Here is a 13,918-nt window from a genome sequence, read left to right on the forward strand (position 1 = left end):
AAAGGAAGTGATTTGTTTCCCCTCTACTCAGCACTTATGAGAGCATCTGGAGTACTGCGTCCAATTTTGGGCTCACCAGTAGAAGACACTGACATACTGGAGTGAGTCCCGTGGACTATCAATGTGATCGGCGCTGGGGCACATGACATACAGGAAGAGGCTGAGAGAACTGAACTTGCCTAAGGGGGCATCTCATTGTCCACAGCTACCTATTGTGAGGCTGTGGAGAAGACTTCTCAAGAGGCACACAGTGGAGGGACAAGAGGTAAAAGGCACAAGCTGCAAAAAGGGAAATTCTGACTTGATATACAGAAAACATTTTTCACCCGAGGTTGTTCAAACACTGGAACAGGCTGCTCACAGCACTTGTGGAATCCCCATCTTTGGGGATAATTTAAGATCAGACCGGACAAGGTCTGAGCACCTAACTGGACTTGCTTTGAGCAGGAGATTGAACTAGATGACCTGTGGAGGTCCCTTCCAACCTGCATGGTTCTCTGATTCTATGAAAAATTGCTTATTCTTTCAAGTGCAACAAATCAAACTTTCAGGCCTCAGGTAACTTCTGATACGAAAACTATAAACTAGATTGTTTACAAGCTGAACTCACTAAAAAACATTTGGTAATTATTACTGTAAGACTTTTGTTTTTAACTGCATATTCATCTTTTCTAAATGGGAAACCAAATGAACAATGGAAAATCCTTAAGATGAAAATCCGTTGAAGAAAAAAAGTCCCTTTATAACAGGTAAATTGTGATATGGCTTTCTTCCCATCCAACAGATTTTTCACAGACTAGAAGCAAAAGATAAAAGGGTATTCTTATGTCATTACCAGTATGACAAAACAAGGAGTTAGAAAAAAATTCACAAAACATACAAAAAAGGCAGTTCTTGTAAGGTTTCCAGACGAGGAAGGTTTGGATAATTATCTGAGCCAAACCTCTAAACAGTTTGAGGTTTGTCTGTTGCTCTTTAGTACTGTGTCCAGAAGGCACAGAAAATTACTAGACCTTCGGAGAAAACTATTTAAGATACGAAAGCACATTCACTTGTTGTTCACAATGATTCCAAAAAAAAAAAAAAAAAATCATGGAGCCCCATAGAGTTGCAGAACTTCTCTGGCCACTAATTTTTGAGCCAAGGAACTAAGGATTAGGTAATACAATAAGAGACACACAAATAAACAATCTGTGCAATGGGAAAAAACTACAGTACAAAGGACATCTTCTTCACTGGCTGCCGCATGTGCACACTGGCATCCTTCAGGTCCTGCTTCCTAGGCTTTAAAATCTTACTGACCAGCTATATTTTCTCTCTCTCTCCACTGTTTCCTGTAGCCGCTTAGTTCCTTTGTTTCCATGGGCATTTACAGCAGTGTCCTTGAATTGGTCTACAATCGTGATTTCAGAAGTAACTGACAGGCAGTCAGACAACTAGAGTTTATTTCACCGTCATTCGGCTCCTTGTGAACATGCTGCAAAGAATGCAGCAACACTGTACATACACGTTACATGTTTTGGTTAGCTTGAAACACTGGGTCCTCTGTGAATAGGACGTTCTATATGAACACATATCCCATTTTCGAAATACACAGTTGAGTGTCAAAGGAGCACTCAAATGAACAATTTGTTTTTTTACTAAGTATTTTTACAGTATTGAGAAGGCTCTTAAGGAAAAATCACCTGGATGCAAAAGAATCTCAGTAAATACAGATAACTTTTAAAATACCATAGCATAAATTCTGCTGAAGTTTAGTTCTGCTCTAAACTTACTAGTTTAGAGTAAGATCCTTTACTACCATGGAAAAACAAAGTAGATTATTATTAATTCTTGAGGCAATTTTCTTGACCTCATTGGATAAAGTTGACCCACGAAAATTAACACTTCATGGTCAGTATTTAAGCTTTAGGTAAATGTCGCTACATCTGTAAAAGACTTATAACTGAATGAAAATATTCCATTTTTCCTGCACATGCACAGTTTGTGAAAGTGGAAGACACAGCTGATACTTACAAAGCTGAGAGTGCAACAAAATGAGAGGGTAGCAGAAATTCCTGTTCTGGCATTAAATCAATTTTTAAAAATAAGCTTGAGATGATAATTCAAAAAGATAATTATAATCATGAGATGATAATTCAATACTGTTTACATTAGAGAGAAGAAATTAGCACCAAATCCAATTTTTTCAATTTTAAAAATATTTGTTCAATAAATCCTTTTTTCACCCCTCCACCCTCTTTTCCAAACCCTACACAAAGTCTGAAATATAACATTATTTAACTAGAGAATTCATACGGAGTAGATACAATTATATATCCTCCTTTTCATCGTGCAGGGATGCGTATCTGCTAGAATGACTGAGCCTTTGTCTCTCAAAGTTCTGGTATCCACAGTGGCAGGGGAGTTAAAAATCAGCACAAGAGAGAAAGGTCTGATGGTGTGCCAATGTACAATGGAAGAGAATTCAATAACAAGCTGCAGAGACAGTGGGCTTTTATCAGACGCATTCAAAAGTGGTGGTGGCTACACGTCAATGCTGGACCCGAGTGTGTTACTGCAGAGTGCGACTGAGTGTTTTCCCCACAGGCGATACACTATTATTGACTCCCCCCATTAACATGTAGGGTGGATATACATTTATTGAAGGTTCTAATGGAAGGCTGAGGGACTCCTATCCTGAGGCCAGAGCAGAAAGACAGCCTATCACTTCATGTAATGGTAGTCCATGTGTGACAGACCTGACCTACATTTCCCCCTTTCTTTCTCACAACAGCCTGTCACTGTTTTAAGAAGCTCTTTTCTGAGAGGTATAAAAAGAAAGGCATGCTTGAGCTGCCTAGTTAATGTGTTATATTGGAATATTATTTATAAACCTGCTTTAAAAAGGCAAGTTTAGATTACAGATGAATTATGAAAGCTTCCCTAACACACACACAAAGAATCTGCCTTAATGATTCTGAAGTGCTTATAAAGCCATATGCATTGAACACTAGATATAAACTGAATAATATCTATGTCTAAAATATTGCAACAAAATACAGTATAGGACTTAAATTTAAGGAATTAAGAACACTTAAGGAAGCTGCTTTAATAAAGGACAGGGCTAAGCTCTGCAATTGGTCTTTCACATTCATTAAAATTATTAGGAATACCACCAACCTAATGTTCTGTTGGAAGTAAGTCAATGTTTTCACTAAGTAATGTATGTGTAGCAAAAGCTATAAATAATGTATCCACATGTGAAAGTAGGACAAAAGCAAACGAAACATTTGGTTCAGCAATAAACAGCATTTTAAAATACCATCTAACTACTACGCCTAGACCCTGCTTTAAAGAGCTGCTGCCACTACAGCGCTCCTTGGCAGGAACCTACCGCGCTGCTGCAGGTCATACTCTTTTTTTGTCTCCTCGTTCCCTAGAATTTTCCACGCTTGATCAATTTCGATGAACCTCTGCACGCGCTCCTCCACTTCTCCTGCTGACACATCCGCGCTCTGCTTGTCTGGGTGATACTGCCAATCAAAAAAAAGATTTTAAAAAGTTGAGGGGAGTGGAAGTGGGGAGGGTGGAAGAGGAGCAATCAATAATGCATTTGATATTCAGTTAAAAGGATGGAGAAAAGGCAAAGTCTGAACTAAGGCGCCAAAGAAGGGGAGACAACAACACTAGGCACTGGAGATCACTGCCAATTTAATTAGACCACTGAAAGAGCAACAAATCCACCAGTGGCACAAATGTCACCATGTGCACTGACGGCATTTTCTGGATAATTTGCTGATGGAATCACTGGTCTTATGGACAATTTACCTGGAGAGAATGACTAACGCAAACAGAAATAGGTACATGCAGAGAACTAGGGCATGGGAACAAGAGGAGATGCTGTAGGTGCTAGCAGCTCTCTTTTAGTAGTACATGGAGCTGATTTGAACAAGACCACCAATGTTCAGTTAAGTCTTTTACAGATAAACTGAATGCTGTATTACATGCGCCTGTTTTGTTTTATTTCAACAGTAAAGAGAATATACATAATCAAATATAACTCATAAAAACCATAATTCTGTTTCGGAAAATCTGCCTCAACGTCTTTAATTTCTTCCAGTTCAGTGAATCAATAGCCCTTCCAAATATTTAAAGTCATGGATCACTAGCTACAGAATTGTGTCATTTTAGTTAAGAAATGGTTATTCAAGGACATGGCTGCAAGAACGCCCACAATATAGCTAAAAATAATTAAAATGGAAAGACATTTTCTTTATCATGTGTTCGACTGGTCCTGAACACAGTACTTTTGGTTCTAACGTCTACTGAAAAGTAACCTTCAAAGCTCCATCTTCCTATGCGTTAAATTCACCTCCAGTAATTTTTGTGTGTGTGTGTGTGTTTATTATATTTTAAAGGTCCAGCACAAGTGAGGAAGCAAAAGGAAACAACATTTAAGATGAGAAAGCTGCAAAAGCATAAGACCTATTCAGCTGCTCATTGACTGTATTATAAATTAAGATAGCCCATGTTCTGGAGATTTAACTCTTGCTCTTTTATATTAGCATCAGTTTGGCCACTGAATTCTACAGTGGATTTTAAGACTTAGAACACCTGTTGCACAGTGTTTGAGCAGATTTCTGATTTACTGAATCCCTTTGTTTTAGTTCATAATTCATCTCAGAAAGAAAAGAATGCCAATATGGTGCGTGCTCTAAAAGACCACTTCCACTGGAGTCTCTTTGCTCACTGACACATGTAACTATCATTTACACTGATGAATATTATCTGGATAAATCCCCTGTACAACAACAACAGAATGGACCTACAAGCAAAACATTCATCTTTGACCTCAATTTTTTCACATCCATTTTTCCATGCACAATCTAATGTACATGCAACCTGCAAGCTCAAGTACCAAGTATGTGTGTATAAATGTGTATTTTTGCTCCACCATATGAGTAAGCCCACTTGAAGTAATCTCTGCATTCAAGACTGAGGACCAGCATGCAGCTTGCTCAAAGCATGCCTGAAGCACAGCTATGATCCAAGAAGGTTTATCTTGTAGATATCCCCTTCTGAACTCCCAAACTGAAGATGACAAAAGTCTCAGGCATAGACAAGTCAACAATTTTTGGTCATAGCGTTTAGTCATTGTATTCTATATAGCTAATAAGAAAATGGGTAATTATAGCTTATTTGGCAGACACTAAATTCACACCATGCTCTGTCAGCATGCATTATGTAGTACTGAAAATGCTATTTAAATTATTTTAGACCTGTTTTTCTGAAATCATAGATTTTTCCAGTTGTATTCCAATTTTAATAGCATTTTAAACATCAGTGGCTGACTGTAGACCATAATTGTGAAAGGCCATTCTTTTAATCTACGTTTAATAAGCATACCAGTCAAAAATAGTCAGATCACTTTAAAGACTTATACGATTTCCTTTTAGTCATGCTATTTCTTTTAACAGCTACATTTGAGGTATGCAGCCAGAAGGTACACTTCAAAGCAATAATTTAAAAATTATACTTTATTATTGAAAAAATATTTCAGATAAGATATATAAAAATGTGATCCACTTCAAGTATTTTAGGGTTAATAATAACACCCTAAAGAAAAATCTATATGACTGCTGTATATATCACTGCTTTTAGATGATACTAGAAATATTTTCTCCCAAGCTTACACCCAAAAGGATTTTTGAAATTGCTACATAGGCTTATTCAAAGAATATACAGGCATGCTACCATTGAAACTTTATTAACTAAATTTGAATAGCACTGCTACAAAACTGTTGCTTGTGACATCGTATGTTTCAGTTGGCTGCAAGACCAATTGTCAGATCACAGTGTTTTTTTTTTTTTTTTTTAATTTAAACAGGATACACAAAAGTCATTAATGAGTGATTGTCAAAGGCAGCACTAAGAATACTGGCTTCTTTCTTGCTAAGAATATTGAAGGGGGTGGGGAGGGGGAGAATCAAATAAAACTGTTTTTTCCTTTTTCTCCACTTTTTCCTTTGCTACACCAAAATTGTGACTGACTGAAAAATAATTTCGGACTGCACTGGATGTAATTATTGAAGATGAGTAAGCCAGAAATGTTACAGAAGTTTGAAACAACAATAATGAATGCAGAAAAGGATATGTGTTCATTCTTTACATAATGAAGAAAATGTTAAGATTTGTTATTATTTAGGTCTATCCTTTACCTTTTAATTTCTTCTCTCCTATAGAATAATTTAATATTTGTGGTATATATCATCTTTATCCCTAGTTACATGAAGTTGTAGTCATATGAATATACAACTACCTTATAGAGGGATCTACTACAAAAAATACCCCCAAAAATATTTTTGTCTCTTTGCTCTATGAAAGCATTCTCTCTTTTTCTGTTGGGCCTATTCCTCTGTTACCGTCTGATGCCTGATGTCTTCTCTTCTACGCTAATCTGATCCCTTCATTTTTTTCCCAGCAACCCCTTTCAGCCCAATTTGTTATGTACCTCCAATTGGTTATTGACTCACTTTTCTTACTCTCCAGCTTGCTGGGGTATTTTTTTTCTTTTCTTTTCCTGTTCAGCATTATTTCTCGGTTAATCTCAACTGCAAATGTGTACAAGCTCCATAATGAAAACTGACAAGTCTGTTCTCTGTTCAACCTATTCCTGTAACCTAACTGAATTATTAGCTTGTGTCTCCTCTGTGCATCCAGTTGTAAGTTCTTACTCAAACTGTTAGAGCTGCCCAGAATCTCCTGCAATCTCATTTCTCAATAACTGTGCAAATTATCTTCCAAAGTGTCATTCATAGCTGCCACCTGGACGCTATTTTCAGCTGTATTACTGCACTTAGGCTATATTTAAATCTTTCTGCTCTTTATGCATGATATTTTTAAAAGCAGCAGTACTTCCTTCCATACAACTAAGCTTTTTAACTGAGTTCTTGCATATCATATCTTGACAAATGCAATCTTTCTATTCATAAAATGCTAACAGCTCACAGTACTCTTCTCTCCCACCTGAACTGATCCATGATACATACTTCTATCTCCACTTACTAAGTTTTAAAAGAAACCCCATTGTGTTTTATCATGTTGTTCCTGACATGGTAATTCTCTTTGAAAGGATATCCCAATAAAGCCCGGAGAAAACTGCCTGTACTTTACTGTAAAACTGTACTAATACTTTCACTGTTTCTTGTCTTTGTGCCTGCTGCCTTTTGTTTTATGACGAGATCTTAAGCTCTTTATAGCAAGAATATTCATCTTGGGATGCTTCTACAACTTCAAGTAAAACAGAGGGCAGAGTGTGACATGATTAGTCAATTCCTCTATATTTTTGAAGCATTGTTCTTGGAGATACCTAACGTATCGTACCTAACGTAACGTAGATATCTAACTCCAAATCCTGGCACTGCAGTATTATAGAAAGTGATTTTCAAAATTCCTCTTTCAGTCTTTTTAGACAAGAGTTAGAGATGGCGGAGGTGGGCAAGCTTAAAAGATATCATCTACTCCTGTGCGTTCCGCCAGCATAAGATTTGCGGGGGTTGCTTAAAAGTTTGAGTGGTACGCACACTGGTCTACATCCAGCACTTAGCCGGAAGTTTAGAAACATAGTTAGACAGGCTTTTGCAGAATTTTTTTTGTAATTAGATTTTTAGCCCTAAATCAATTATGATAGTTTAAAGATGTTTTAATTTTGTTGATTCTCAAGGCTTTCAGTTATTCTTCTCTTTCTGAATTGGTATCAACACTTTTTCAGACAGCTAAGTCAGCAAATCAACATCTTGCATATCATGTGAGTATACAGAAATGCACTGAAATCTAGTACTGTAGAGCTTTGTAGGTAGCATATTCACACAATGTTATATTTTTAATGTCTTTCACTCATGGAGTTTAAATAGTACAAACATCAATTTTCACAAAATTCTTTTCAAGTAATAAAGCTGTGTCTCTGTTTTACAGATGGATGAAGATGGCTGATAGTACAGATCAATACACTTTAATTAATACATATTTGAAGAGCAGACTAGTTTTGTTCAGTGAAATAGTTGCAAAGCAAACAGAAGTTATGCTAATCAGTGATGTATAAAACAAAATTTTAAGTGTCAGTTTTCTTTCTGAATACAGTAGTAAACTTTGCTAACATGCTACTACTTAATAGGACTTTACAAAACCAAAAAAAGATGTTTACCTGGGTAAGACAGAGGGAGGAGAGAAGGGAGAAAGTAAGAGATGTTACGCCCAATCTAGTTTTCCTTTTTATACCTGTAACAGTTGGAAGAAATTTGCTAGCTTCTTTTCACTGCTGAAAGCTGTCTGAAATTTGTATTGCTTTACAATAGATGATGCTTTGTAGTTATTGCCAGTGTTAAAAAGTAAACTGATAGATTGTGGGAATATATTAGTTTATCTGTTAGCTATAAAAAACACACCTTACACATACATACAAAATTGCTAACTCCCCTGATGTTTATGACAAGTTTCATATAGTCATAGCATTTCTTAAGGATGCTAGTTCTTGGTGTAAGGGTTAAAATTTCTTTTTAGGTTTTCAAATCTCTGAAAAATTTTCAAAAACCATGAACCCCAAAATCCACAGTTCAAATTAAAAGCCCAGTTTAAACAATAAAACTGTGAAAGACTAAGCAATTTTTAATGCTGCAACAGAAACGACAAGCAGACTAATAAAAATTTAGATTCATACATTTTTCAACTACAGTATCATTTTTTATTTTACCTTTCTAAAATATCTGCTTGACTGTATTTAACCCAAGCTAGTTTGTTTTATTTTTGAAGTACTCTGGACTGTACATTTCGGCTGTTTGGGTGCAGTAGTGAACAGTATACCAACTGACAAACATACTCTGAAATACAGATACAGTTCAGACCACAGTTTGATAAATATCTGAATGTTTGGAAAACATTCATGAAACATTTTAAGAATTTAGGGAAATTAATTGTATTTCATCATGTTAATTTACTGCCTTTAGTAGCTATTACAGAATAAAAAACAAGCAAACAAACTTCTTAGGTCCCAATTAGCATAAAGTTTTAATGTTGCTGAGTTCATCAAATAATAAATTCGTAGGTTCACTCTGAAAATTTAGAGCCCACCATATATTGATAGGAGCTCATAAACTCTTTACTTGTCTATTACCTTCTCACTGATTCTTGCAGCATATAAAGCATTGCTTTGCACTATTACCCAGCATCTTCAAAACAACAGTTGCAAACTTTTGCCTTTATATCACAACCATCCTTAGAAAGTTCGACAGTTAGACATCCCTCAAAGACCTCTCAGTGTGCTGTCTCTGTAGAAAATACTGATATTTTTGTTTATACTGTATACAAGATACATAGTTTTTCACTCATGTTGCTCATATAAAGGATTTAGAAAATATTATTGGATGTTCAACTGCTACGTTCATAATTTCTGCCTACGTTCTATGCTGTGAAAGTTGGTCCCTCTGAACGTCATTAGCAGGCAACACAGATGACACACTAAGGTCCCTAACCTCCTAACACTCATACATGTTGCTTAACTTTATGCAATAAACACAATAGGTTGGTTCATTTTAATCAAATTTAAATTAGCAAGCAAAAAACCTCTAGTAAAAACAATTTAATGTACAAACTTCTTACTGGTGCTAATGGATTTAGTCTTCAAAAGAAATTAATACAAGCCAGTGAGAATCAACTTACTATAACAGATTATCAGGGAAGGAGAGGTTTTACACTAAACTTGGAATCTCTTGCTAAACTGTGGAATAAATCATGAACTAAACTTTATGTAATTAAACTTGTACTCAGTAACTACTTCTCCACATGACAGATTGAAAGGACTGATACTTAGAAAAGAAGGTAAAAAATACTATTCATTTCCATTTATAGTTACTTACTACATTACTGTGATTTATTTTGTCCTGTGTATAAAGCTTATTCATCTTAGAAAAAACCCCCAAAACACCTTAAAATGCACTACATCCAAAATCCATATGTCAAAACAGGAGGCTTTAAATACTACTGCTTCTGCTATTGTCTAATTTAAATTATGAAAAAATGCTCTAATTTACTAAAATAATAAGTTAACTGATACATCTGTGAAGACTTAAAATTACACTGTTTTTAAGTCAGGCTATTTAAAAATTAATTTTTCTATTCTTTCTGACTGGAGCAAATGAAGTAGATCAACTTTAAATAATTCCAAGGGCTGAAATAAGGAGTACTCTCCACTTATTTGCTATGGCTTTGTCTGCCCTACTTTTCAGTATTTCAAGCAAAGCTGTCAAACATTTGGAAAACCTTCTGCAGAGAATGAAAAGTAGTAGTAAAAAGAATGAACCACAAATGGCCGCATTAAATCTTAACTTTCTCTCCCAAGACAATAATTTTAGAGAAGTTTCAGACTTTTCAGTTTTTATTATCCACCTTTTAGATTTGAGGGCTTTTTTTTTTTTTATTATAAAGGAAAACTATTATTAAGGTTCTAAAATTCAGAAATAAAGACAAACATAGAACAATAATGAAGTCATTAGAGCTAAAAATTATAAAGTTATCAGACTATTTTGGATATAATACCATGTGCCAAAGTGACCACTAAGCTACCAATAGTTATAGAACAGTAAATCTAAACTAAATTATCAAATTAAAGGAGATTTTAACTCGATTTTTTTTTTTTTTAAATAATTTCACCATGGAATCACTTTGCCAAATTAAATCTGCAAGTCCAGATACAAATCTTGGATTCTTGCTTTATTTCAATAGGGAATATCTTTATAAGCTAAAGATACACTATAAGGTCCCGAGTGAATCGTTGTCCTAAGGTTTCAACAGTAACACACCATTCAAATACTCCTGCACTCTTGCAGGGTCTCTGTCTAATGACTAAATCTAAGTTGTAAATAAGAATCAACTTTCTATCTCTTAGCATCCTTCTCCCATTTCTCCATGTTAGACATACACTAATAGCTATGATGAATTTATAGCCTGACAGTATTTGTTTAGTATAACACAGACAGAGTTAGATTTCCAAAAGAGTATGAATTATCCATTTACTTTTTCCTGTTACTGTAAGAAGAACAGAACTAAGATGAAAGTAGACAGGAAGCCATAATGTTCATTATCTACACTACAATACCCCCCGGAATTTGTAAAACAACCTGAATTTATATTAAAAAACAAGCAGTAGTGAAAGATAGTACATAACGGTCAGGGAGGAGGAACTCAGCTCAACTCAAACTTTACAGATAAAGCAGTGCTTAATGACCTGATGAAGATACCATTTTTGATGAATGACAGAATTGAATCAACAGTGCAAAGAGAAGAGGTCGAAGTCAGAGAACATGTATTTAAATTGCTAGCTGAGTTACCATCAAAAAAAGGAAGCCCTCATGGATAAGGATGTGATACTATGACATAACAGCGGTACATATCAATGACATCCATTTCCGCTGACAGAGGAGTTGGATAGGTGACAACAAGTGGACACAAGAGAAGAGTCAGATAACACGCTGTTCAGAAGAGGAAAAGAATGAGAGGGAGGGAAAGGATGGAAGCAGTCAGAATGAGTGAGAAACCCAAGCCATGCTCTTCCCATTATATGACCAAATCCATAGCTAGAAATCCAATAGAATGATATTGTGCCTGCTGACTGGAATTGCACAGGTTAATGCTAAGCCCTTTTAAAATCCTATTGTCAGTATTTGAGGGTTCTGTCATATTTATTCCTGTATCAAAAGCTCAATATAGAGCCAATATGTTCCAATTTAAGAGTCAGAATTCTCTTGCAGGGTCATAGATGACATTTTATTTGATTAATAAGTTATACCTGTTATTTTATTTATTCCACATTATAATAAAAAAATAAATTAAAGATTTGCTTAAAGACGAGATGGGCATAACTGGGCAAACATCATAGAGAGCCTAACACAAAGGGTCTTGGTATATACAAAGTTTAGCAACTAACGCAAGTGTTGTGCTAAAAGACAAAAATGCATGAGTCATTACTAGTATATGCCCTGCAATATAATAAAGTCCACATCTTTCAACAAGACAATAAGGACAAAATACAGCAGATAACACGAACATAAAAATATCAAAATTGTAAACTGCATTTGAAAAGATTTTCTACATGAATGCTTCATGCAATCTTTAAACATTATCAGCTATACTTGTTATTATGTACAGGTTAAGCTAACGAGGTCAGGACATAAAACTGTCACATGTTCTCATCTGACAGAAGTATTCATAGATCTATGCAAATTTGTCTGTAGACTACAGAGCTCATCATAACACTTCACATCATATTAAAAGAAACCTGCAAGACAGTCAACATTAAAGAAGAAAAATGTTAACTGGTTTTGTCCTATTTAATTTCCAACTACAGTCTGTGAATTCTTGTTACATTTCCCTACCTTTTTAAAAAATCAGAGTAAATTTAATGCCAGACTGGCTGTTCTTAGGAGGAAAGTCCTTTACCCTTGCTTACAGCGTATGTGCCAGTTTCCTTACTGGGACTTGCCAGTAAATCTCATCCCTGACATAAGAGTGCCTGTTCGTAGGCAGCTTTTGGCCTCTCTGCCACAAACGCCAACAAAGGGACCAATTAATGAAAACTTTGTTGGTACCTTCTGTAAGGCGGACAGTCATCCACTGGGAACGTACTATAACAATACTCATTTCACATAGGCCAAATGGTTGCTCTGCGGTAGCAATTAAGACACCCATCAGCCTTGGCTAGATTCAAATCAATAGATCTGACCAAATGACCACAGATCAAGAGAAATTAACTTCTACAGATGGGCTGTATTGGGCCATACAATTGTATTCATTTTGCTAATTATCTATAGATCATGCAGACACATCATTGTAAGAAAGAAATTCCTGAGATTCCTTAATCTGACCACATTACCACAATGTTTAAACCACATCTGTAAACATCTAAGAAATCAAAAACTCATCTAAGATCATTTCAAGAATCAAAATTGTCGGGTAGGCTCACATTCTGAATATTTGTACTCAACTTTATTTTCTTTACCCACATAAAGCCAGTGTTCAATCATCACACAATTCCCAGAGCTTTGGAATGAAGTTTGGACAACTAAGATGAGTGCAGCATCCCTCCTCTTTCTAAAGTTACATTTGGAAATGAAAGTTTTGTTGCTTATAATACTCTGATCCAGAGCCACCTATCTGAAAGTCTCATATGGCAGACTGGGAACATGAGAGACTAACATCACAGCTAGTGGAAAAATCTTGCCTCCATGGCAAAGTTCCCCCTGACTTCAAGTTTTTGACAACAGGTATCCTGCCTGAAATGTATATCCTCAGACAGTTTAAAGTGTGCCTGGTCAAGGCCTCAGATATTTTTACAAAACCGGGCGTTTTCTCTCTGTCAGTCTCAAAGCTCAATAAATTTATGTTTAGAACTGTCCATGATATTAAGTTTACATATCTGAAGTTCTACTGTTAAGCATAACATAGAATAGGAGAGTGAGGTTTTCCCCCCTACAAACTTGCAAATATCCAATTCTATACTACATCATATAAGGCTTGTGGCAATATTTTTAATTAAATTATTCAGTATTTATTGAAGGTTCCAGACCAGTGAATAGAACACCAAAATACAAAGCTGAACACTCTCTCTGCTGGACACAACATAAAAAAGGAACCCTACAATGCAATAACAACATTCCAGGAACTATGTAATTATATTTAAGGATAACACTTTTGTTAATTTTACATAAGTCGCCACACTGAATAGTTCCAGCCACAAATCCCTATCAGCATGTAATAGAACTAACACATGTATTCAGTATTCTCTATGCGATGTATATGATAGACACATTTAAGCAATCAAGCACACCGAATCCAAATGATCATTTACTCTGGTTATGGCCATGGTATAGAATCTAAATGGACTAGC

The 13,918-nt window shown here is 35.6% G+C and overlaps 1 protein-coding gene across 2 annotated transcripts in view; it reads right to left on the reverse strand.

Annotated features, from left to right (window-relative positions):
• Positions 1 to 13,918, reverse strand: part of DNAJC24 (DnaJ heat shock protein family (Hsp40) member C24) — a 38,841-nt gene that overhangs the window by 8,410 nt on the left and 16,513 nt on the right. For both annotated transcript variants that reach the window (XM_068945280.1, XM_009678420.2), the window contains exon 3: positions 3,377 to 3,515. In XM_068945280.1, coding sequence (XP_068801381.1) covers positions 3,377 to 3,515 — 139 coding nt within the window. The remainder of the gene's footprint in view (positions 1 to 3,376; positions 3,516 to 13,918) is intronic.

This window comes from Struthio camelus, chromosome 5 (assembly GCF_040807025.1).
Source record: "Struthio camelus isolate bStrCam1 chromosome 5, bStrCam1.hap1, whole genome shotgun sequence".
Lineage (NCBI taxonomy): Eukaryota > Metazoa > Chordata > Aves > Struthioniformes > Struthionidae > Struthio > Struthio camelus.